Genomic DNA, 24,694 nt, shown 5'->3' with positions numbered 1-24,694 from the left:
TTTCGTCCAAGTTTGCACCATTCTTCTCGAAGAACATCTTCAACAAAAGGCGCCATTTTCATTGTAATAAACTTGGTTTCGAGTGAAAACTCGAAGTTGCCCTTCCACAAATCATACGAAAAAAAAATTTGTTAAAACTCCTGTTGATCATCAATGGCACCCAAAAAGCAAACCAAAAAAAAGGACGCTGAAGAAACAAACGAAGAAAAGGAAATGACAACATCAGAAGAAGCTCAATCCGATAATGATATGAAGGTTGATTTAAATTTGAGTGATACAGAGATGGAAGAGGCTTCATCAAAATCAAAGGCTTCATCATCTTCGAAAACAAAGAAGGAAGATTCGAAAAAGAAGACCGCAACTTCATCCAAATCATCATCATCGAAGAAAGAATCAAAGAAAGAATCAAAGAACAAGGATGGAGTTTTTAAAGGTTTAGATTTTCTAGTTGGTATCTCCGATGAAACTACTGGTGCTGATAGTAGTGATGCAATCACTGAGTCATTGAGCAACGAAGGTGGAAATGTTATGAAGAAGATCTCCGATAAAATCAAATACTTGGTATTTTTGAAAGGAAAACCAGCAACCTATAAGAATGCAAAAGAGAAAGGTATCAAGATTGTAAATCCACTATGGGTCAAAGATTGTATCTCAAAGAAGAAAATTCTTGAAGTAGAATCCAAGTATGAACCAGAAGAACCTGAATCAGGAAAGAGAAAGAAAGATGATGATAATGAAAAGAAGAAGAATAATTCAAAGAAGAAGGAAACTAAGAAAAAAGAAGATGAAAACAAGGATGATGGAGAAGAAGAAGAAGATTCTGAAACAAAGGAACCCGAAAATAAGAAGAAGAAGACTGAAAGTTCATCATCAAAATCAAAGGCTTCATCATCAAAAGCTTCTAAATCAACAGAAGAAGAAGATGGAAAGAAGAAATCTTCCAAGCCAACTTCCAAGACTTCAACTAAAGATGACAAGGACAAGGAAAAGAAATCTTCAGACAAAGAAACTTCAGAAAAGAAAACTGACACCAAGAAAGATCCAAAGTCCAAGAAGACTGATACAACGAAAAAGAAGGAAGAAGAAAAGAAAGATGAGAAAGAGAAGAGTGAAACAAAGAAAAAGGATGAGACAAAGAAGCCCAAAGATGAAAAGAAAAAGGATGACAAGAAACTAAAAAGACCACCTTCTGCTTATAATCTCTTTATGGCTGATAAGAAGAAAGAAAATAAGTCAACTGAATTATCAGAAATTTCAAATATGTGGAAGGAACTCTCTGAAGATAAAAAGAAATCCTACGTTGAACAAGCTGAGAAGCTAAAAGAAGAATATTTGAAGAACAATCCAGATGCAGGAAAGAAAACTTCAAAACCAAAGAAGGAAGTTTATGAAGGGGAATCTGATGAAGATGAAGAAGACGATGAATATTTTGATAATGATGGAGCAGATGCAATTGATGATGAAGGCCATGTTACAAGATTTGATTTTACAGGGTTTGATATTCAAGCACCAATTTGTGAGATTAAGAAACCTCCAAAAGGAAAATATGTTTTGGAAATGTCATCAGTTGCAGAGAGTGACAAAATCAAAATAATTTCTGCAATGCAAGAGAAAGTTTTGGTTGAACCAAAAGATGGAGAATCACCAAAACTTGATGAAAAATCTTCTAAACCCAGAATGAAGAGACTTTTAGCAGATTTCAGCTGGGCAACTACATGTGATCCACACACTATGAACTTTGAAGAATATAATGGTCAATATTTCACTCATTTAATTGTTCCAAAGGAAGAGAAAACAAGAAGAACGATTAAGATATTATTTGCTATTGCATTTGGTGCTCACATTGTTAATGTGGATTGGTTCTACGCATGTGAAAAGGAAGGTAAAAAGGTTAATGAGACTCCATACCTCGTTGATGTCTCTCCTGCATGTGAAAAATCAAGAGCCATTCTATTAAGTGAAGAAGAAAGAATGAAGAGAAAACCAAGAAGGTCAAAATCAGGTGATGAAGATGACGATATGGAAGATGAAAAGAAAGGTCCTTCTAAATTACTTGCAGATACAAAAATAATAGTTTCTTCCTGTACGAATCCTCCTGCAAAATATTTGAAGAGATTGATTGAATTGTTGGGCGGATCAGTTGTTACAAGTGCAAGAACTGCGTCATATCATATTCTTTCCAAAGATGAAAAGTTTAAAGAACCAAAGGTTAAATCTTTGACTGTGGAATTGGAGGGTGGTCATACCATCGAAAAGGTACCAGATCCTGTCATTGGTGTAACTGAGAAATGGCTACTTGACGCAATAACTAATTACGAAATTCCTTCAGATGTAACACCTTACCTTGTGGAGATAGAAAAAGAGGAATCTCCAAAACCAACTTCTAAGAAATCTGCTAAATCTACCCCTAAGTCATCATCTAAGAAGACCTCTTCCTCAGCTGAGGAAAAGAAGGACGACAAGAAGAAGAAAGAATCTCAAGATAAAAAGAATGACGACGATGATGCAACAGATGATGACAAAGCTCAAATGGATGTTGATGAAGAAGTGACTTATTAAAATTGTACTTTATCAAAATTTTAGTCTTTTGTTGAGCTTGTCTGGGTCATGATGTCTTTAATACGTATGAGCTTTTGTCTCAACGATTCTTCATTCCTTGAATCAATAGCTGGAAACTTTTCAAAAACCCATGACGGAACAGGTGTCTCGAAAGTCCATTCGTCTGTTAGCTCATATCTCCAAGAGTGCAGAAAAATGCATAATGGAGTGTTTTCTTCAAAAGGCTGCATGGCAGAGTAAAACGGGTTGCAATTCACGCAAACATCCTCATATTCTTGAACCTTACTTTCCTCGTCTTCAAATTTTTTGCCAGTTGTCTTTCTTTTGCCCGTTGCAGTGTTCTCTTCGTTTACATTTTCACATTTTTGTTTCTTTTTTGCTTGTTGCAAACAATTTTCCTTTGTTTCATTATTGTCGGTGATGTCAATGTCTTTTCTTTTCAGAGTGTTTTGTTCACTATTGCAGGACAATATAGTATTTGATGCTGGTGCTTCGTTCGGTTTCTCCTTCATTTCCATTTCTTTAACAAATTCTCGATTATAGAAAAAATCATTACTTATTGGAAATCCAAGAGCTTCGAGATGAATTCTGATTTGATGAGTTCTTCCCGTTATTGGTTTGCACATTACGAGTGAAATATTTTCTTCCTTGTTGTACGCAATAGGGCAATAAAATGTGAGCGCATCAAACGTTCCCAACTCGTCACTCGCAGACCAAATTCCTTTTTTGTGATCTTTGCAATAAACTTTTGTATCACATTGCACGACTTGCGCTTCTTCATAAAATCCACTTGTTGTTAAATTTTCTTTTCCAAAATTTCCCTTCACTATTGATAAATAATATTTTCCAATTGTATTTTCCCTAGTGTTAATCATATTTACAATAGATTGAGCTACTTTCTTATCTCTAGCAATCATCAATACACCTGATGTACTATGATCTAATCGATGAACTGTATGTAAATTATTGTATCCAGCTTCTTCAAGAATGAAAGTTAATGAGTTTTTTCTGTAGCGACCGCACGGATGTATCGGAAATGATGGAGGTTTATCAACAACTAATAAGTCCTTTTCATCATATAATATATTAATATTTCTATTATAAATTGGTTTTTCATGGAAATGAACCCGATGAGTAATAGACTTGTTCTTTTCCATAACAGTATCTAAATCATGAATCACCTTGTTGTTTTGTTTTAATCTTCCCAATTCAAAAGCCTTTTTTAAATACTGTTCAGAAAAGTAGGGAAATTCACTCCGATAGACTTCAAACACTTTTCTTCGAATCCATCGGTCTCTACATCCCGTACTAAAATCTAACCAATACGGTATGACAAATCTCAATCCATCCCGAATAATATATTGTTTGTTGTTTTGTGCTATTTCAATCGTTTTTTTAATAGTCGTCGTTGTAGCTGCTACAACACGAGAAGACGGCGATGATGAGAGTGTGGAGCCCATTTCGAGCATTTTTTTTGTAAACTTTGTGAACCACGTGGTCCGTACAACATCTTCTTGTTGTGGATATAAATGCTGAGGAATACCATTCCAGGTTGCAAGCTTGGACAAACTTTCAACGTTAACCTTGGTACAATGTACTAGATTACAATTTTGATTGAAATCTTGTCCGGGATTGGAAATAGTGCATCTCTTTCCGACTCGAGATTGTCCATCATCCTATTATTTGCATGATCATCCCAACAACACTCCGCTCTTGGTTCATGCACCCGTCCACAATAAATGCGCGGTGTTTCTTTCAAAAAAATGGATCTTTTCAAGTCACAACTATCAACAAGAATGACCACCACCAATACTACCACCACCGATTCCACTTCCACCACTCATTCCCATCGTTCGACCTCCAGCATACAAATTGTGGTCGATTCCTTCCTCAAGCAAGTTCAACAATACAGTGGCATTGCTTTTAGTTTTTTCCTTTCGTTACATCTTATGAATACCATGACAGCCATCCTCTCACAACAGACCTATGACTCAATGCAACAATTATTGAGAAGATTCTATCGTCCACAATGGTTGTTGGGAGATTATGCAGAATATTATGTGGTGTTGGGTCCTCTTGCTTTGCACATGTTGAGTGGAGTGAGTCGTCGTTTATTCACACGTCGTCGAATTTTCATCTCTCGAAAGAAGATCCACCAAACAAATTCCGATGAAGAAGAATGGATCCAAACCAAATCATTGACATCATCTAATGAAGAAGAAAGGATCCATTCCAAGTCATTGTCATTATCCACTGAAACAGTCATTACCAAAATGTCCCATTTCTTCAATTCATTCATTTCTTCCAAAATTTCAACATTTTTGAAAAGAATTTTCAATGAACCTTTACAATTACATCGTATTGCAGGATACATCTTGATCATCTTAATGCCCATTCATGTGACTACCACTCGATGGACCTATCCCATCAATTCTGAATTTTCACAAGTCACTTTTTCAATGGAAAGAAAACCAGGAATGGCCATCATGTTACCTTATTATACCATCATGTTAGTGAGTGGAGTGTATCATTTGTGTTATGGATTGAATGCTGCTCTATTTTCTTATCAATGTTCAAAAAAACGTTTATTTACCATATTTGGAATGGTGTTGATATTGGCTTTTATTGGATTGTTAGGAGCAGGAGGAGTGTTGTATCCAGATCGAATTGATCGAACGAATTATGTGATGTGGGAACAACTATAATCATCAACAATTAATTCTTTGGAAAAAGTAACAGAATTGTAACATCGATGACATGTTCAAATGTCCTTTTAAATATTTAGTTTTGATTTTCCTTTTTTATATAATTTGGTGTTGTCTTATTGATTGTCCTATGATTATAAAAATTGTAAATTATTATTAATTGTCTTTTAATAATAATTTATATGATAAACACTCCTTGAATGATCTTTTAATTTAATTTTCTCAAAACACTCACAATAGGCATTTTCACAAGTGAATAAATTGGGAAGAAGGAACTTAAAAAACTGAATACCATTGCACAAATAAATACCAATGCAACAATTTGATAAGGAAATATAAAATCAATAGGTAGCTCAGTAATAAGTGTGTTTTGAAGTGACATGGTATATCCAATCACTCCTCCAATAAATATTCCAGAAATAGATGCAGAAGCAATGAGTACAAATGATTCATAAATAAAAACTCTAATAATTGAAAACTTTCTCATTCCAATGGCTCTCAAGACACCAATTTCTTTTGCTTGTTCATTCACATTGCTATACATGCTTGATACTAAACTAAAGAAACAAATAATTAATGCAACCATGGTGGTAAAGAGGAAGAAGAAATTCATCACTTGAACAGCAATTTCAATTGGATATAATTCATCATTGACATCTCTAATGAAAGGTCCTCGATAAGCACTAATCACTTTTTGAAGGGAAGTTTTCATCTTTCTATATTCTTGTTTGTTCTGTTGAACGGAATTGGTCAATTTAATGAAAATGGCATCTACTGGAAGTCGATTCGCAGAAAATCCCTTGTCACGTCCAAGTAATCTCAGAAAAGTTGGAACACTCACTAAAATATTTTGAGTACCAAATCTTGGAAAGGCAGAATAGAGAGCGACAGGTGAAGCCTCCAAGAAAGATCCAACTTTGAATAGAGCATAATTATATTTTGGAATGGCAGAAGTTGTTTCCACAGTTTCAATAATCACCTCATCATTTAAATCGACATTAAGATGAGTTTTAAAATAGCTTCCTAAAATTAATTGTGAACCACCTTCAAGTGTATACAAGTACTCATCCAAATTGTAGCTATAACGAGAATAGGACGATCTCCATAATGAGAATGATTCGGAGGATCTTGTTGACGAGAGAAGTGAAGAAAAGTTATTCTCGAGAGGCACCACGACTCCTCCTCCCTTCAACGAAGCAACGGTCGCAGGTTCAATTCTTGATTCCACTCTCAAAAATTTGGAATTGGTCACATTGAAAAAATTGGGAGCAATTGCTCGAATGTAAACTTCATCCTTCACGAGAGCTCCTCTAGTTCCAAGTTGTGTCTTTTGAATGGATGTTCGTAGAGAATGAAGTCCAAACGTCCAATAAGTGGTTCCTTCAATCCATTCAGGATGCTCAAGTGCAAAGTTTTCCACATCATACAGAGCTTGCGGGAACGATGAAAAGGCATATAAGGATCGAGTTCCAACAATCAAGTTCGTTCCTGCACCTCTCATAATGTTATATTTAAAGGCAGTAATTTGAGTGTTAAAAAGTACAGAACTAAATATAATGAAACCCAAACTCAATGCAAACATGAGTGTGGTTTTACGATTTCTCTCTCTGTGTGCAATGAGATTCTTCTCAACAAGATCAATCACTGCTGCTTTTTCAAAAATACCAATGGTGAATAGGACCACAATAAATTCAATAATATTTTCAAAATTGAGAGAGAGTATAACAAGTCCTAACAACATGAACAGAATCACACTCATAATCATGTAACTCATAATTGTAATGTTAAATGTGAGTAAAGAGAGTGGCATGACATAATAGACTCCAAAACCAAAGACAACTCCAATCATTCCAAGAACGACTGGAGTCCAAGCAATATGTTCAGATTCAGCTCTTTCCACACTGTATTTCACAGCTGAAACCGATCGTTGAGTATCGAGAGAATCATGTAAATTCTGTCCCAATGCAGTTTTGATTGGAAGAATGGAAGCTGTTAACAAAATAGGATATTGTTATCGTTTGAAATAGGATTGTTATAAAATATTTTATAATATTATAAAATATTAGATTGTTATAAAATATATAATATATAATATTAGATTGTTATAAAATATTATATATTATATATAATATAGATGAAAATAAAAAAATAAATAAGGTATTGTTAATATCATATTTGAATGTAGTGATACGTCAAGATCACCATCATACAAGCATTGGTATATTTGTGTAATCTCATACAATCATTTGTGTAATTTCATCACTTACCAATGATTGGAACTCCAATTCCAAGCAAAGAAGCAAATGCCACTGCTTCAAATGATGCAAAAAAGGAAACTCGAGCTTCCAATGTGGAACTCAATAACATTGCAACACCTGCATAGGATACTTGTCCAATAATTAAACCAATCACCCATGCTGGAATTCCATACCACATGGCTTGTACAAGAATTAATTCAACAAGATGAATTCTCTTCAATCCTAAAATTCTCAATAAACCCATTTCAAATCTTCTATTTTCCACATTAATCATTAATAAACTATAAATTAGTACAACACTTAATAGAGACAAGACGACCAAAATGATTGAAATAATTAAACCCACAAAGAGTGCAAAGAATTGGGTTTGTTGCATTTGTTCCAAAATAGGAAAATCTGTTTCTACTTGATTAAATCCAATCAAATACATGGCAAGTGATGAGAAATCTGTAATCTTATCTCTAATCTTTTTAAAGTCATTTTCATTGTATGCTGTTAATCGATTGGGTGGATAATTAAAATAGACATAACCTGCATAGGAATAAGGACTCACACGAGAGAGAGATGATTTTTCTTGTTCAGTGAATAATTGAGAGGGTAAGAACTCGGAAATGTGTTCCAAAAACGAATCATATTCCAAAATGATATAATCTGTAATACTTGTAGCAAATTTTCCATGTACATTATTGGATACTTGGTCAATAGTGATTGGAAAGTATAAAGTTCCATTATTGAATGTCACTCTTCGATTCATGTACTTTTCTTCATTGGAGAGTTGAATGACATTTTGTGAAAATACTTGTTGTGAAACATCTGATTCGAGTAACGCGTGTAACATGGATAACTTTTTGAGAGAAGCTAATTCAGGACTCAATTCTGAAGTTTCCTTTTCAAAAGCCTCTTTCAAGGATTGAGGTAAAAATTCAAGTGATGATAAAAGTGCATTAGAAAAGTGTTGATCATTATATCGAACAATTCCTGCTTCATAATAAGGACCAACAAGAGTATCCATGGTTGATATTCCTACGAGAATTGAATCTCCTGATTTCACACCCAAATCAGTGGCCATGGACGAACCAATAATTGCATGACCTTTTTTCAATTTCTTGTATGGATAATTTCTTCCAAATTGCATTCGATTTTCTTTGTCAGTGTCAATAATGTATAATGGGACTCGATCTTGTTGTGTTCTACAGTAACGAGGAACACAAAAAAATCCATTGTTGTAATCGGTGATGGAAATTTTGTAAGGATATTTTTTTTGTCCACATGTCACATCTGATGAATTATACATCCAAGAGTAATGTTGATAATTTAAATCATTGGATAAAGTGTTGTTCATGCAAGAAGTAAAAGCCTTCACACTAAATAAATATCTCGGAGAGTGATAGGAATATCGTTCTTGTTCAGTTAAATCTGTTTTTGTAGCATTTTGAATTTGATGATCAATTAAAGTATAATTGAGTGTCACACCTGGAAGTATTTTTGAAGCTCTAATTTGAATGTCATATTCTCCAACTTGTAATTCTGCCAATCTGATAAAAACAAGAGGAATTTGTGATAATGCAGAAACTGATATCATGACCATCCAAACAACAACAAAACATGAAGCAGTTCCAATTAAAAATGCCACTTTTCTTTTTGAAACCTCTTTCCATGTGAAAATCATAAATTGTAAAAATATATAATAAGCATATTGTAAACGAGTCATTTTGTGAGGTGGAATGAAAGAAGTATATGGTTTTTTAGATAGTTTGTATATTGTGTTTTCGTTGAGATACATTCCAGTGGTGACATCTTCTTCTTCATTGTGACCACTATTTTCACTTCTCAACAAAAGAGCATCTTCTTCATACTCTTCATCTTCAGTGTTGTGATGATGATTTGTTTTTGAAGAAGAATTAATTTTTAATGGAGTTGTAGGTGATGATGACATTAATTCAATTTGAAGTTGTTCGTCTTCGTCTTCTTCGTTGTCAATGTCGTCGTGGAGAGTGTTGTTGTGAATTTGTTGTTGTAGTGTGGAGGATGTCGTGTCACTATTGGAGAAGAATGTTGTTGGAAAGTTGTTGTTTGACATGTTGTTTGTCTATACTGAGTAGTGGTGGTGGTGGTGGTGTGTGAGAATGATAATTTTTTTTAAAATGTTTTAAATGGTCAAAGATCACAGCACATACATTCATATGAAACCAACACATACCAAATTGTCATCATGACCATTTTTCATTAAATTAAATAACGGTGATGATATCCATGGATATCATCAGAGATGAAAAGTGTGTCAATAAATTATTATTAATCACATCAATTAATCATATTTCACAATAATAGCACACATTGAGTATCATCCAATCTCATAATAATTCTCACTCACCTACTATTAGTACGACTGTGGATGAAACTCTCTTGTCAAAATTTGTTTCAATTTTAATTGTAATATTCAAACAATCATGATCCGTCTTCTCGATCGATGAAAATTTTCAGAGAGAATCTCCGTTGAACGGCTTCGACTTGTCCAACAAACGAGAGAGAGATCTGGTGCGCCCTTTGTTTTAGAAGAATAAAAGATGGAATGATTAAAAAGAGTGCGCTGTTGCACTACGGAGCCCAATTTCGGAAGCCCAATTTCGGATCTGGGAATTATCGATTTTGAAATCCTAAATATATTTAGGTTCTAGAAGAAGCAAAACGATGGCAAGGCAACAAACTCTCATTCATGATTGGACCTTCTTATCAAAGAGTCTATTGTAAGAGGTTATTTGAAACAAACAACACTTGGCCACACTCACTGTGGTTCAGCAGTAGTTGTTGAATTTGGATCCTTAATGGATCACAGTGTGAGGGAATTGAAAACAATTCTCCTCATTTCTCATGATGAGAAACGCTGCGTTCAGTTACTTGGGTCGCTGCAATTTCCAACTTGTTCCAATTACAAAGAAGGAAGTGAAAAAACTGTACATGATGTGAACGAACGACAACTGACTGTATATTTTCAGAGTGGGACCAAGAAAGAAGAAATGATCAGGTTGAGAGTCCGGTGTGAGAATGAATCGATAGGACTATCGATCAACTCTCACGCTACATTCGTGAATGATCCTTTTTACAATTTTCATTTCTCCAACCAATCATCACACCAAAGAATCTGTCACGATCATCACCATCATTGAAAAGTGATTTCACCCATCCTCACGACAACTCTATCGGAGCATAATTCTCTCAAACCTCACACCACAACCAACAAGGAACCTTTCACCCAAATCAACCCAAATGTTCTCTTCTGACACGTCCATCAAAAGCCACAGTGCAACAACAACAACTGAAAGACAGTTTATTGGCTTTTTGAAAAAAAAAATGTCAACTAAAACAACAACAACAACAACTGCCATCACTCTTTCCACTTGTCTCTTTTTGAACTCTGCTGTGCTGGTGATTCTTTTCTTTTCAACACATTATGCTGCTGCTGCTACTGTCTATCAAGGTCACTGTCTCTTGACAGGTACTATCAATGCTCCTGGACTTCGTGGTTCAGTCTCTCTTGTCTATGACGAGAATACCAACTCAACCACCATTTCTTGGTCACTCAATCAAACCACCGTACCAATCAATCTTCAAGGTAAAAAACTTGGATTCCATATTCATGAATTTGGTTATCTTGCTGATGCTGCTTCCACTGGTTCTCACTACAATCCATTTGGAGCGAATCACTCATTGCCAACTGAAAGTGCTCCTTCCATTCATGTTGGTGATTTGGGTAATATTGATCTCTCTTTGGGATATTCGGGTGTAATTGTTTCAAATTTGGTGCGATTGAATGGATCGATGTCTGTCATTGGAAGAGCCATGAGACTTCACATGCAACAAGATGTTGGAAGTTCTTCTCAACCTTCTGGTAATGCTGGTCCAGCTGCTGCTCACTGTGTGATTGGTATTGCCAATGTCACTTCGAATGGAGCCATGAATGATGCCTACACAACCACCAATCGAGCTGTGGCCACTATTTTCAAGACCGATGATGCTGGTTCCTATAATGTGACTGGACGTGTTATTTTCGATGATTCTGTCGGTAATGGAAATGTAAGAGTGACTGGAAGAGTGTGTGGACTTGCTCCAAATACTGTTCATGGTTTCCATGTCCATCAATTTGGTGAATTGAATTTGAAAGATGGTTCAAGTTTTATGGGACACTGGAATCCATCCGGATCTCCTCATGCCTATCCAGGAACTGTGAACAGACATGCTGGTGATATGGGAAATATTACCACCGATGCCAATGGAATTGCAACCATTGACTTGACTTTGGATTTATTGGCATTGAAGGGTGTGAATAGTATTATTGGACGTGGTGTGGTGATTCATCAAAAACCTGATGATGGTGTCACTCAATCCACTGGAGGTGCTGCTGCCAGATATGGTATTGGTGTGATTGGTATTCCTCCAACCACTCCATCCGCATTGAGTTTGCAAGATCCAAACGATGCTTGTTCCGGAATTGCTCTTCCAATAGTGATTGTTACACCTCCTACCACCAATTCCACGAAACCCAAGAGTTCCGTCAATGCTGCTGTTGCTCTTGGTGGTCATGATGGTGCATTGGTTCTGTTGCTCTTGATTTCTCTGATTGCAACCTCTCTTGTTTTCTAATTGAGATGATGATTAAAAAAACTCTAATTGTTCACTCCATGATGATGCATGTTATGATGGTGGTGTTGTTGTTGTTGTTAGCGTTGATCAACTTCTTCGTGTCCTTTCGTTATGAGTGATCGCGATCGAGTTTGTTGTTGATCGCGATCACTGAAAATGTCCTTTCATTACGAATCGTAAGGAGAGAGACTCTCATCGTCCGTCATATTCAGACAGGTCATATGGAAGCGATGGCGCCAAAAATTTAAACGTAAAAAAACATGTCGTTAAGGAGTTCATCCAAACTCAACTCCAGTCCTCTTCGGGCATCTCAAAGCAATCAACAACAACCACAATACCAACAACACCATCATCAACAACAATATAATGATAGTTGTAACAATAGTATTACCTTTTCAGAGAACTCTTCAATAGAGAGGATGGAGGGTTTTGATGTCATTGAAGATGAGGCAAAAACATTAATTTCAATCATATTCAACCATGAACCTTTACCGAACGAAATTTCATATGACACTGCCATCAGAGTATTAAAAGAATATCACAAGGCCTGTTTTTCCAGAGGAGAATATGATCAATGCGAGATTGGAAAAAAAGCAATGCTTTTATTAAAATTCCAAAATGAGAAGAGACATATTGATAATATAAAACGGATACAAATGAAGGAAAGAGAAGAAATTGAACTTGCCTTTCAGCAGGAAATGGCAGAATTAAAATCAAAGTGGGACGAAAAGTTGGTCATGTTGGAGCAATCATTTGAGGAATCCAGAAGACGACTCTTAGACAAACATGCAAAAGAAATGGAAGATTTTCAAGAAAAATTTATGGAAGATTTACAGAGGAAATACAACCCAAAAAGTAGAGATCTTATAATGTTAAAGATGATGGAAGAAACACTAGCAAGACAGGAGTTTTATTTTGAGGCAATTTCGGTAAGTTTTTAAAGGCATGCAACAAATGGGGATCGTTCGATTATTGTTTCCTACAGGTCAAGAAAAAGGCAGAAAAACTCCAAGAGGAAGAAATGAAAAAAGTAATGATGAAATATAGCTCATCGTACGAAAAGAAGAAAGCTCATTTACTAAAAAAACAGCAACATGAGTTGGATAGTTTAGATTTGCGGTTACGACGAGAAAAGAGTGAATCAATCCAGCAGAAGAATCGAGAGATTGAGCAAGTAACTCTTAGGTACAGCAATCTTAAAAGCACAGCACAAATTCATCACTCACAATTTGAGTCCAAAGCCCGTACGTCCCTTATCAAGTCAAATACTTCTCTAATTTCTTCGATAAAACGAATGAGTGCAGGTGACACTCGACCTCTTGCTCTCTCGGCGGAGCGAGGTTCAGAAAGCGTTAGATATAGATCTCCAAATTCAAAAACTCGAAAATAATCAGAATTTGCAGTATCAAATATAATCATGCTAAACATCATCGACTGTTATTTCTGTTCTTTAAAATTCAAAGAATGACTCTGCCATCCCTTTTCGTTACTGGTTTTCAAGCCTTTAGAAAACTTTTCAAATCTCTGAAGGGCATCTCTCTCTCTTTCTTCTTTATCTTTCTTAGTCTTTTTATACTTTTGCATTTGTTCATTTAAATAACTTTTGGCTTCTTGTTTCGTTCGATTCTGCAGTGTCTCTATTTCTTTGGCTTCTCTTTCTTTTCTCAGAGAGGAAAATTTGTTTTCTACTGACGAATCGTCTTGTTGTTGTGATTTTTCAATGACTGTCCGAATTTTGGGAGAAGATTCTTGAATAAATCTTTCAAAGTTTTCTCTGATAGAAGAACTTTCGGTGTTTCTTACTTGAGACGGTAAGTGATCCTCTAGAGCATCCACTTCTGATAATTCTTTTTCTAATTTTTTAAGTTCTTTTTTCTGCTTTTTACTTGAAGTTTCAACCTCATCATCTATTTCATCTGAGAATGAAAGAATATTTGTGTTTTGTTTTTTCTTTCTCTTGTGGGAAGCAGAAGTAGCAGCCTCACTCTTTTTCCTTGGAACAATATCATCAAATGGATTAATTATTACTTCTGCTCGAATTATCTTTGGAGGATAAACTGTATATCCAGATGCAAACGAACATCCCAATAACCACATCATTTCGATGGTTTTTCAAAAGGCACTTACCAGGACGATCGTTTTGATCAACTTCCATCTCTGCAATTTTTAACACATTGTATATGGTATTTCCAACGACCTGTCCAAATATTGTATGCTTAAAATTCAATGCCTCCAATTTGTTAACTGTAATAAAGAAGCGTGAATCACTCTTATTATTCTGTGCAGCACATGCAACTAATCCTCTTTGAATAAATTTTAGTCGTGAGTGGTATTCTGCTTCAAATTGTTTTTCTTTTCTATCTTCATCATGTTCATAAATTGATTCTCCATAATCTCCATTTCCTGTTGGGTCACCAGTCTGAACAAATTGATCTGCAACAATTCGATGGAAAATCATTCCATTGTAAAATTCCTCCAAACACAATTGCACAAAGTTCTTGCAAGCCTTTGGAGCCTCTTTGGAAAATAATTCAATTTCAACATCACCACAATCAGTAACTAAAACAACCTTTCCTGTTAATTTAAGAATCATCCAATAATTGAAAATTAATTTTTGATTTTCAATTAAACAAGTTGTTCCGACACGATTGTTGTCAACGATTATTGTTCATAAATTTATATAAAATTATCGATGAATCAAGAATAATGAAGTAATCTCTTTTAATCGTGCACCCGAATTGTTGAACATATGATGAAACCTACCCTTTGTCTTTGGCAAGGAAGAATAAATTTGACTCATTTTTTTAGCTGTTGTTTTCAAAGGATAGGGTAGCGTTCAACTTAAGCCTCACCTCCACTTTTGAAAACACTCACTCGATCCATGAGATCAATGATCGAGTAATGGATTGCTAACTTGTTGTTGTTCAATTTCTTTTCTCGAGCTGTGTGTAAGACGACACGGAAGTTGTTGGAAAACCGCCAAAAAAAATGAGTGACGACAGAGAAGAAAAGATTATCAACGAAGAATATAAAATTTGGTGAGTGTTTGTGAATCTTGCTTCATCAATATTTACCGATGAATCACGTAGGAAAAAGAATACATCTTTTTTATATGATCTAATCATAACACATGCTCTTGAATGGCCATCTCTCACCGTAGAATGGCTTCCAGAAAAGAGACAGTAAGTAGAGGAATATCAAGCCTTGCACAGCAATCATTAATGGGAATTGCATAAACAGACATGACACACACAGTACACAAAAACTCATACTAGGAACCCATACATCACAATCCGAACAAAATTATCTTCTTATTGCGGAAGCTGAATTACCAATTAATAATTCTGATGTTGATATTAGAAGATATGATGCTAGTAATGGGGAATCAGGATCATTGGGAACAAGCATGGGTAAAGGAAAGGTGGAATGTGTTCAACGTATTAACCATGAAGGAGAGGTGAATAGAGCTCGTTATATGCCTCAACATCCCGAGTATATCGCTACCAAGTGTGCGAACGGCCAAGTGCTAATTTTCAAATATACAGAATTTGAAAGCGTTCCAAAAACCAATCAATGCACACCTACATTAAGATTGAAAGGACATACCCAAGAGGGATATGGTCTTTGTTGGAGCTCCAAGAAAGAAGGACTGATAGCAAGTGGCAGTGATGATTGCAAAGTGTGTATTTGGGACATTTTCGCTCAACAAGGGCAAATTGACAAGGGATCTTTGCAACCTTTGATGATACTTGAGGGCCATTCTGCTGTAGTAGAGGATGTCGCTTGGCATAGAATTCATGATTTCTTGTTAGGAACGGTGTGTGATGACAAAAATTTACGTATTTTTGATACTCGTGCTCAAACCAACACGAAACCTTCTCATGTTACTGAAGCTCATAAGGCTGAAGTCAATTCCATTGATTTTTCTCCTTACAGCGAATATGTTCTTGCCACTGGATCTGCTGATAAAACTGTAAAACTATGGGATATGAGAAATCTTAAATCTGAGCTTCACACTCTGACAAGTCACACTGATGAAGTTTTCTCTGTTTCATGGTCTCCATCAAATGAAACTATTTTAGCCTCATGTGGTACTGATAGGAGAGTTATGATATGGGATATTTCAAGAATTGGAATGGAACAATCTCAAGAAGATGCCGAAGATGGCCCACCAGAACTTCTTTTTATTCATGGTGGTCACACCTCTAAAATTTCTGACTTTTCATGGAATCCAAATGAAGGAGATGAGTGGGTGATTGCTTCTGTGGCTGAGGACAATATTCTTCAAATCTGGCAGCCTTCTGACTCTATCTATTTGGAGGATGATAACGAAAATGTTGCCGACAGCGATCTTCAATAAATTATTAGTTGTTCATTAAAAAATAGGTTCAGCTGTTTATTAGATGTTCAATTCTTTCAATTCTTTCAATTCTTTCAATTAGAATATTGAGGAAACCAATCTTGAAACATTTTCAGTCAAGGTTCTGTCTGCAGTTCTTACGGTAATTGTTCCACTGTTGGCTGTAGCGTTGAATTTGCTGTGAATCAAAATTACGTCGCTTCGTCCAACAACTCTACAAACGCCAATCACCTCCATATCAATAATTTGGATAATAGATATCTTTGCTTTTTGCTTCAAGGTATCAATACATCTGTTGATATCGAACGGACCAGTAAGCTTAATAAGGTTTTTCTTTTCTTGAGTATATTTTCTCCAACCTTCCGCAAATTGAGAAGTAGATCCAAAATCAGGATACTCCGTAATTATGTCAATGGTATCGATTGGAATGTTAACATTCAAATAGCTCGCAAAATTTTGCTCATTTGAGTAAGCAACTTGTCCAACAAGACGAGTTCCCATAACAATATCAGTTGGAGTTAAAGTAATAGCTACATAAATTGGTCTTGTAGTATCCAAAGAGTTAAATGTAAGCCCATTTGGTTTTTGTTTAGATTCTACATCAGATTGGATGGTCATTGCAAAGGCAGATGGTGGTGAAAATTGACAACTGATTTGTGGAAGCACAAAGCCTCTGTCTGTTGACAACACTAAGGCAACAATTAAAGAGTCAGACTTCCAGAATTTGTTGTACTCAACCAAAACACGGTCATCTCGAACTAATTGAACCAAATCTGAGAAAGCACTCTTGTGTGAAGATGCTAATTGTTGAATCATGTAGCTTGTCCTTTTGTTCTTTGATTGTGGTATAATAATGTCATTTGACTTGGACATTGGAACTGGTTGTAGAGCAACTGATGATGGTTTGCTTGGCTGAAGAATTTGATCAAAGAATGAATCTTGAGTAGTTTGAGGTGTGCTCACAGTGGCGACAGATGGAGCCGTAGTAGTCATGCTAAAGAAGTCATCCAGCTCATTCATTGTAGATTTTGGCTGAGTAGCAGTATGCACAACTTGAGGAACTGGATTAGTCATCACCATATCACTGAAAATGTCGTCAACAGAAATAGGTTGTGATTGCTGGACAGGTGTTGACTCAACTGTAGTCGGTTGAAGAATTGGTTTAGCAGTTGGTCCCTTGGATGTCTTTCGTTTTGGAGCAGTCTTTTTTGGTTGAGTTGACACCTTAGTAGTTGCCGTTGAACCTGAATCAGTGACAAAGAGATCTTGGTATTTTTGTTTTCTTTTGGCTTCCGCTGTTGAAATTGTGACAGGTGGCTTATGAACTTCATTGTGATGACTTTCTGAGGAGGGTGAAGTAACTACAGGTGTTGATTTTGATACAGTATCAGTTACAGTTGTTGGTGGAATTGAAACTTTGACCGGTTCTTCTTCAATTTCGCTCTCCTCCACCCATCTTCCTTTGCCTTGCTTTTTTTGGAAGTGACGTGCTGATATCAGTTGTGTTATTAGTTGCGGAAAAGGCACGAGAAGCAATATCAATAGGTGCTGTTGAAACTATTCCTGAAGTGGAGACAGGATTTGGAGTTGCCTTAACAGTTGGGTAGGCATTAACCATAAGACCAGTACGTTTGACAGGTTTGGCATTTTCTGTGAGCAAGACCTTCTTTTCTTCGTTATTTAAGTACTTTCTTGATCCTTTTCTGATCATAATGTTTACATAATCTTGAGCAAAAGATAAATCAATATCAACTTCAATATCTTCATACGCTCCATCAAGTGGCAAAACACTATCCATAATTTCTTCCCAACTGTTTCTCTCACAAGCATTAACAAGGGCAAGGAATTCATAGCATCGTTGTTGTAAATCTACATTCTTTGAGTCTTTGTATTTTCTAACATATTCAAGCACTTCAGGAGAGGCAACTTTACACTGAGCAACAATTTTAGTCATGGCTGTGATTATCCAACATCTTGTCTCTTCAAATTCTAATTGACGATCGACCAAATCGCACAGCTTGCTGAGAATGTCGGACGAGTCATAATTGGCGTTCATATAACTATATTCTCCGAGAACCCATGCAATGACTTGAATATGAAGATCGTGAATAACATTCTTTGAGTCAATGACATCACAGAAAGTTTCAACACAATGACTTCTCATTTCCTCATCATCTTCATCTATTCCGACTCCCTCACCAATTACACTCATCATATTTTGAAGAGCTTCTTGTGGAATATATTGAGGATCAATTTCGAACAAAGTATTCATTGTATCAAGATACCAAGAAATGTTGGGAGAATAATTTTTAGCTAAAATTGAAATCTTTTCTATCAATTCTTTTCTCATGTGGGTGTCAATTGATTTTCTTGCAAATTCCAACAATCTCTTGACTATGACAACAACGTTATTTGAATTTGTCATTGTGAACAACAATTCTAATGTTCTTCTTCTCAAAGTTTCATCAGTGTCTTCAAGACAGTCAATAACGACCATTTGATGTTGAATGGCATATTTTGGATTAATTTTAACAATTTGGGTCAAGGCTTGAATCCCAAGATATTTCAAATTGTGATTTGAGCTTGTAACAAATCTAGAGATAGCACTGGCTGCACTTTCCAACAGCAAATTATTTGGGTAAATAGTTGTAATTGTTTTTACAAACTCAAAAACAACAGCATGACCAATATTGAGTCCTGTGTCAGCTCTTTGCATTCCTTCACGAAGCACTTCATATACAAGCTCAGATGTAGATCTATCATCAGCACAAAGTAATGCAATATTTTTCAAAAGTTTGATTTGAATCCAAGGAGCAGGAAGTCTGTGATAATCATAATCTCGTGATAATCTTCTCTCAATAATTTGCTTCAGAATAGTAACAAATCCTGGAACCAAATCCTTGAGCTGTCTTACGTTATCTGGAACACATAATAGATCATAAAGTAGGCACAAAGATGCACCCATAACACAAGGATCAGGATCGCACAAAGCTTCTTTGGCGTATTCAATAATATCAGGGACTGATGAAGGAGATATTTGATAGAATCTGTGAAGTGTAGAAATAGCCTTCTTTCTTACAATTGGTTTAGCATGTTTTCTCAGTTCAAGAACTTGAGGAAGTAATGCAGGTATGGTTTCTTCATTTACAACTTTTGCTGCTGCAGTAAGAGCACAACAGGCTGAAATATAGTTTGTAGATTTCATATCATTTTGAAGGTTCGCTATCAATAAAAGAAGTAATTCATGCTCAGGAGGCAAACACAGCGTAACTGCCAAATAGCCCACTCGTTTTTCCAACATATCCTTACTAGAAGTTAATTTAATAGCGTTGATATATCCGAACGAAGCATCATGTCCAAGCATCTCACAATACAATAATCTAACCATGTACTCTTTCATCATTTTCTAAAAAGTTGAAATAACAAGAAACAAATGAGTAACAGTTGCAGTATATCAAAACATACTAGAGTAACTTTAGGGTTTTCCATTCCGGTCTTCAATGTAGCCATTTCTCTGAGGATGATTTTGTCTTCCTCCTGCTTGGATTTGGCTTCACCAATTCCACGGATGAGTTCAAAAAATTCTATTTATCATCAACCGTCATTAAAGTGGTATGATCCGATGTAGATGTAATAATTATTATTGTATCCCATTACAATCACAGGTCAATGACGAAAATGTTTGGGAGAGAGGTCACGAAACAACAACCTACCCTTCGAGTGATTGCTCATTTTTTTTGTGGTTGTTCTGGGTCATACGTGGCAGCCAAGGTATCGGCTCTGAGGTTGTTGAAGAAACTCTTCAACAAAACAATAACTGATCCAGAACCAAGTTTAAATGATAACACACATCTCAACACAATTCCTATGAAACAATGTTGTTCCTTTGGTGTCATCATCCAGTCAATTTTCCGTTGCCGCCATTCTCATTCCTTGCCCCAAACGCACAAAAAAATGGCAACAAAACCCCATCTCATCGATACTCTCCCTTCTTCTTCTCTTCAAACATTCATCGATGCCTTCCGTCAAGTCGATTTGACTTCCCCCAAGTCCATCTATGATACCTATGTTCACGTCGGAGGAACATTCAAATGGGATGATGCAGTAACACCCCTCTCTAGTTTACAATCTATTGGACTCACACTCGTACTCTATGTGGTCATTAGTTATACCATCAGTTTCATTCTCGGTACTAAAACTCCAAAGGAAATGGAAGAGGAGCATAAAAATCCAACATTTTTCCAGAAGGTGTTGAAATGGGTCGCTTTTTTGCATAATTTGAATATGACTGTCATCTCACTAGTTTGCTTCTTCGGTTTACTTTTTGAAGTTGCCAAAATTGGATTAAAGGATGGTTTCTATAGCTTGTTGTGTGACCCAGAACACAAGTACAATGTTGGATATATTCCATTTTGGACCTACATGGTAAGTGTGCTTACAATCATTGATTTTCAATTTTTTAGGTTTTTATTCGGTAAATGTGTTTGATTGGTTGCATCACTGAAATTGACCTCTCCTCCAACAGTACTACATGTCAAAATATGTTGAATTGTTCGATACTTTCCTTTTGGTTATCAGAAGATCTAGATTGCGATTCATTCACACCTACCATCACGTCACAACAATGTCAATTTGTTATTATGGATTGTACACCGGTGGTACTGGACAATGGATTCCAATCGCTCTCAACACTTTTGTTCACATTATCATGTACTATTATTACATGAAAGTTACATTAGGATTTGATGTTTGGTGGAAGGTTTGTATTTGTTTTGTGTTGTCGTCATGCACTGAGTCATACTTGTTTTTATAGATGTACTTGACTGATATCCAATTAGTTCAATTTGTATTGGATGCTGCTACATTTACTGCTTATTGTTATGCTGAAATGTTCTGGGAGAGACCAAAAGGTAATACTTGCACCGGTTCATTTATGGGCTCATTGACTGGAGATGTAGTTGTCATTTCTTTCTTTTTCTTGTTCTTTAAACTAAGACAAGAGAACGCAAGAGCTTTGGCCAAGAAGAAGGCAGCTAAAGAACAATTAGCCAAGAAGGAGGAATAATTGATTGACTTTATCACAAATGAAACAATAAATATGAATCAGCTTTTGCAAAACCAATCAAAAAAATGCTTCACAAAAGATCTCTCATCCAATTAATCCGATCAAACTCGAATTCTTCGCAACATGTTCTCTCAAAGTTGGTAATGCCTATGTCCAAAACCTCTGTGGTTAGCAATTCATTGATCAAAATGGACAAGAGATTATTTATTGTCTCGGCTTTTCATACCAATTTAAAGTCATCGGAACAACAAAATCCACAACAACCAACATCTACGGATCGGAACAAGAATTTATTTATCTACGAAGAAGAGAAAGATTTAGAAAAAGAAGTCGTTCCCACAGAAGTTTTTAAAGATGAGAAGGTAAATCTTGTTTATAACAATTTCATATGATTAACAAATATTTTTCAATATTAAGGAGCGTATTATGGATGAAGAACGAGTCAATATTCCATTACTAGTTAAGTTTTGGAAAATGTATTTCGTTCGCTATGCTGTAATCTCTACTTTGATTTTTGGAGTAATTTATATTGGTAGGTTTTACAATGGTGATTGGAATAATTTTCTTAGGTTTGCAGTTTGGGAAGTCACAAGCTGGCTCAGCTCTATTACCTTCAAGAATGTAGCAACAGTATCTTTCTATTTCGGATTTTTGAGTGCCCTCATGTGTTGTGGAGTTACATGGCTTGCTATTCTTGCTTTTAGTATCCATCCTTCAACTGTGTACAGGTAAGTTTTTTGAGATCGTAATCACTCAGCAAATTATTTATTGCATAATTGCAGAGCCGCCATCAAAAAGGTATTGTCCAATAAAACAGTTAGAGACCACATGGTTACACCTTTAACTCCAGGTAAATTCAGAGCATATAGTTATAGTAAGTAAGAACTGCATCTCACATTGAATTTCCTTAACTTTAAATCAATTCATGACAGCCTACCCTGATTTCAATAATGCTCATGATGTTCCTTTTACCAGAAGATTAAAATTTTGGAAACCAAAACGTATGCAACTTTGTTTCCAACTTGTGGATGCCAACAAAAAAACAGCCATGATCTCATGTGACGTGTCTAGAAAGGATGGAATTATTAATTTATTAAGAAATAGATTTACATTCCACTCATTGATAGTAGACATTCCAGACAGTGAAGATAGATTGTTTTTGAGAGGCACAGACCAAGATGCTGTCTATGAGAATGCAAGTGATATGAAATTAAATTAAATTCATGAATTTCGAGTCCAAGTAAACGATTGAATGTCATACTTTTTGATTCTTAAAAAAATGATCTCACGAGTTTTGGAACAACTTCGGCAATTCAATGCTCGAGAATTTTTGAGCCAATTTATTTCATTGGCTTTTGTGTTATGTAGTGCTCTAGTTATATGGAAATCAGTATCAATTTATACAAATTGCCAATCACCAATTGTGGTGGTATTAACCGGAAGTATGATTCCGGCTTTCTATCCCGGTGATATTCTCTTCCTAAGCCTCAGTCCTGAGCCAGCACGTCTTGGAGATATTGTTGTTTATAAATTGGAAGGAAAGGAAATTCCGATTGTGCACAGAGTGATCCGATTGCACAATGTGCATAATCAAACCAATTTATTTGAAGGAAAAGAAGATGTAAACTTGAAAATGCTTACCAAAGGTGATAATAATGAGTATGATGATAGATTTGGAATTTACACTAAAAAGCTGCAATGGTTGCATAGAAATCATATTGTCGGAAGAGCAAAGTCTATTTTGCCCTATATTGGTCAGGTTACAATAATAATGAATAATTATCCTGCCGTGAAATATGTTGTCGTTGGTCTATTAATTTTGCTTGTTTTAACAAACAAGGAGTAGAAGAGACGCGTCTTTTCATTGAAATTAAATTATTAATATCTATCATCATCAATAGCGACCACAAAATTATTTTAATTAAAAATGTCGAACTTGCTCTCCAAGAAATCTTGGCATGTTCAATCAGCTCGGAATCGTGAAAGGGTGAGACGAGATGAAGAAAAGGACAAGGAAAAACGTCAGTATGAGGAGAAGAAGAGAAAAAAGGACGAGTCTCAACAAGCTCTAGAATCTTTCAAGAGGGTAAAACCATCCATTTCTGATCATCAACAGCTGAGTGTGGTTGATCTTTCCAGCAATTTGATTCAAACAAACTCCGAAGTAGAGGACAAAATCTTATCCTCTTCAAAACAAGTTGTTGAAGGAGTATCATTCAAAAGTGCTCTCAAATATGACCATCAATCACGTTTTCATAAAGTAGTGAACAATAGCAAGAACAACACCAGTCCTCCCATTCCTTCCGAAAAGAAACATGTTGCACCCACTGAAAAAGACACGACAGAAAAGAAGAAAGAGTCAAAGCTTCCACCTCCTTCAATGGATGACCTTCTCAAAGAATATCAAGCTCGGAATGCAATCGAAACAGCAAAAACAAAAGCCCTACTGGAACAATCAAAGAAAAACAAAAAATGAAAAGCACAAAACCATCCATCGTCTCCTCATCAAAACAAAAAGTATCACAAACAAAAATCGGAAAGGAAATTCAATTAATCATTAACAAATGGGAGGACAGTGTTGTGAATGGTACTGAGATTTTAAACGGGTTGGAACGATTATTGATCGAAGAAGATTACATGGAGAGTCCATACTGGGGAGTTTTCCAACACGGACCACAAGGTATCGGTGACGTACTCAAAGAGAGAGTCACAAAAAAAGTTTATGCAGAAATATTAGACTCGCTGGTAAAATTGCAAAATATTATTTTCGTCTCGTTAAAAGGCTATCTTCAAGAAATTATGAATTTAGTATCAGGAAGTTGTTACGATGGAGGCAGCACTGAAGAAGAAAAATTATTTCAATCTGTAATTGACGCTCTTCAAAAAGATTTTACCATGAAAGAGTTAATATTCGAAGAATGTAAAAAGATGGCCACTTTTGAAAGAAAAGAATATCTCAAACAGATGCAAGATCCATCAAAGTATACAAACGAAAGCCAATCAAGTTATGTGATGAGTAATTCTACAATGTCATTCTATGTGCAGTCATGGAATATTTCTCCTTACTTTGAGAGAGCCAAATCTGTCATTTCTCGATGAAAGTAAA

The 24,694-nt window shown here is 35.7% G+C and overlaps 14 protein-coding genes across 14 annotated transcripts; 10 read left to right on the top strand and 4 right to left on the bottom strand.

The window, feature by feature from the left end:
• Positions 1-153: 153 nt before the first annotated feature.
• Positions 154-2,559, top strand: FDP41_003170 (uncharacterized protein; the record flags this gene model as incomplete). The annotated part of the gene is made up of 1 exon (XM_044706445.1): positions 154-2,559. One exon carries the CDS (start codon positions 154-156, stop codon positions 2,557-2,559), a length of 2,406 nt encoding a protein of 801 aa, XP_044562561.1.
• Positions 2,560-2,579: 20 nt separating this feature from the next.
• On the bottom strand, positions 2,580-4,028 carry FDP41_003169 (uncharacterized protein; the record flags this gene model as incomplete). The annotated part of the gene is made up of 1 exon (XM_044706443.1): positions 2,580-4,028. The coding sequence occupies one exon, from the start codon at positions 4,026-4,028 to the stop codon at positions 2,580-2,582; it is 1,449 nt and encodes a 482-aa protein (XP_044562560.1).
• A 294-nt stretch (positions 4,029-4,322) lies between these two features.
• FDP41_003168 (uncharacterized protein) lies at positions 4,323-5,264 on the top strand (the record flags this gene model as incomplete). The annotated part of the gene is made up of 1 exon (XM_044706442.1): positions 4,323-5,264. The coding sequence occupies one exon, from the start codon at positions 4,323-4,325 to the stop codon at positions 5,262-5,264; it is 942 nt and encodes a 313-aa protein (XP_044562559.1).
• Positions 5,265-5,472: 208 nt separating this feature from the next.
• Positions 5,473-9,602, bottom strand: FDP41_003167 (uncharacterized protein; the record flags this gene model as incomplete). The annotated part of the gene is made up of 2 exons (XM_044706441.1): positions 5,473-7,253; positions 7,532-9,602. 2 exons carry the CDS (start codon positions 9,600-9,602, stop codon positions 5,473-5,475), a joined length of 3,852 nt encoding a protein of 1,283 aa, XP_044562558.1.
• A 1,271-nt stretch (positions 9,603-10,873) lies between these two features.
• FDP41_003166 (uncharacterized protein) lies at positions 10,874-12,163 on the top strand (the record flags this gene model as incomplete). Its single annotated transcript, XM_044706440.1, has 1 exon — positions 10,874-12,163. The coding sequence occupies one exon, from the start codon at positions 10,874-10,876 to the stop codon at positions 12,161-12,163; it is 1,290 nt and encodes a 429-aa protein (XP_044562557.1).
• Positions 12,164-12,423: 260 nt separating this feature from the next.
• FDP41_003165 (uncharacterized protein) lies at positions 12,424-13,553 on the top strand (the record flags this gene model as incomplete). Its single annotated transcript, XM_044706439.1, has 2 exons — positions 12,424-13,092; positions 13,149-13,553. The coding sequence occupies 2 exons, from the start codon at positions 12,424-12,426 to the stop codon at positions 13,551-13,553; spliced, it is 1,074 nt and encodes a 357-aa protein (XP_044562556.1).
• A 47-nt stretch (positions 13,554-13,600) lies between these two features.
• FDP41_003164 (uncharacterized protein) lies at positions 13,601-14,963 on the bottom strand (the record flags this gene model as incomplete). Its single annotated transcript, XM_044706438.1, has 3 exons — positions 13,601-14,220; positions 14,291-14,737; positions 14,927-14,963. The coding sequence occupies 3 exons, from the start codon at positions 14,961-14,963 to the stop codon at positions 13,601-13,603; spliced, it is 1,104 nt and encodes a 367-aa protein (XP_044562555.1).
• Positions 14,964-15,151: 188 nt separating this feature from the next.
• FDP41_003163 (uncharacterized protein) lies at positions 15,152-16,523 on the top strand (the record flags this gene model as incomplete). Its single annotated transcript, XM_044706437.1, has 3 exons — positions 15,152-15,201; positions 15,253-15,345; positions 15,404-16,523. 3 exons carry the CDS (start codon positions 15,152-15,154, stop codon positions 16,521-16,523), a joined length of 1,263 nt encoding a protein of 420 aa, XP_044562554.1.
• A 78-nt stretch (positions 16,524-16,601) lies between these two features.
• Positions 16,602-20,255, bottom strand: FDP41_003162 (uncharacterized protein; the record flags this gene model as incomplete). Its single annotated transcript, XM_044706436.1, has 4 exons — positions 16,602-17,884; positions 17,976-19,929; positions 19,989-20,107; positions 20,237-20,255. 4 exons carry the CDS (start codon positions 20,253-20,255, stop codon positions 16,602-16,604), a joined length of 3,375 nt encoding a protein of 1,124 aa, XP_044562553.1.
• A 222-nt stretch (positions 20,256-20,477) lies between these two features.
• On the top strand, positions 20,478-21,588 carry FDP41_003161 (uncharacterized protein; the record flags this gene model as incomplete). Its single annotated transcript, XM_044706435.1, has 3 exons — positions 20,478-20,948; positions 21,049-21,282; positions 21,337-21,588. 3 exons carry the CDS (start codon positions 20,478-20,480, stop codon positions 21,586-21,588), a joined length of 957 nt encoding a protein of 318 aa, XP_044562552.1.
• Positions 21,589-21,653: 65 nt separating this feature from the next.
• FDP41_003160 (uncharacterized protein) lies at positions 21,654-22,807 on the top strand (the record flags this gene model as incomplete). Its single annotated transcript, XM_044706434.1, has 5 exons — positions 21,654-21,950; positions 22,006-22,120; positions 22,166-22,316; positions 22,371-22,462; positions 22,521-22,807. The coding sequence occupies 5 exons, from the start codon at positions 21,654-21,656 to the stop codon at positions 22,805-22,807; spliced, it is 942 nt and encodes a 313-aa protein (XP_044562551.1).
• A 60-nt stretch (positions 22,808-22,867) lies between these two features.
• FDP41_003159 (uncharacterized protein) lies at positions 22,868-23,434 on the top strand (the record flags this gene model as incomplete). Its single annotated transcript, XM_044706432.1, has 1 exon — positions 22,868-23,434. One exon carries the CDS (start codon positions 22,868-22,870, stop codon positions 23,432-23,434), a length of 567 nt encoding a protein of 188 aa, XP_044562550.1.
• Positions 23,435-23,515: 81 nt separating this feature from the next.
• On the top strand, positions 23,516-24,064 carry FDP41_003158 (uncharacterized protein; the record flags this gene model as incomplete). Its single annotated transcript, XM_044706431.1, has 1 exon — positions 23,516-24,064. One exon carries the CDS (start codon positions 23,516-23,518, stop codon positions 24,062-24,064), a length of 549 nt encoding a protein of 182 aa, XP_044562549.1.
• Positions 24,065-24,225: 161 nt separating this feature from the next.
• On the top strand, positions 24,226-24,687 carry FDP41_003157 (uncharacterized protein; the record flags this gene model as incomplete). The annotated part of the gene is made up of 1 exon (XM_044706430.1): positions 24,226-24,687. The coding sequence occupies one exon, from the start codon at positions 24,226-24,228 to the stop codon at positions 24,685-24,687; it is 462 nt and encodes a 153-aa protein (XP_044562548.1).
• Between the last annotated feature and the right edge of the window lie 7 nt (positions 24,688-24,694).

Source organism: Naegleria fowleri, assembly GCF_008403515.1.
Source record: "Naegleria fowleri strain ATCC 30894 chromosome Unknown tig33, whole genome shotgun sequence".
NCBI lineage: Eukaryota > Heterolobosea > Eutetramitea > Acrasida > Naegleriidae > Naegleria > Naegleria fowleri.
Note: the sequence above shows the minus strand (reverse complement) of the source record. Positions and strands in the feature narration are given on the sequence as shown.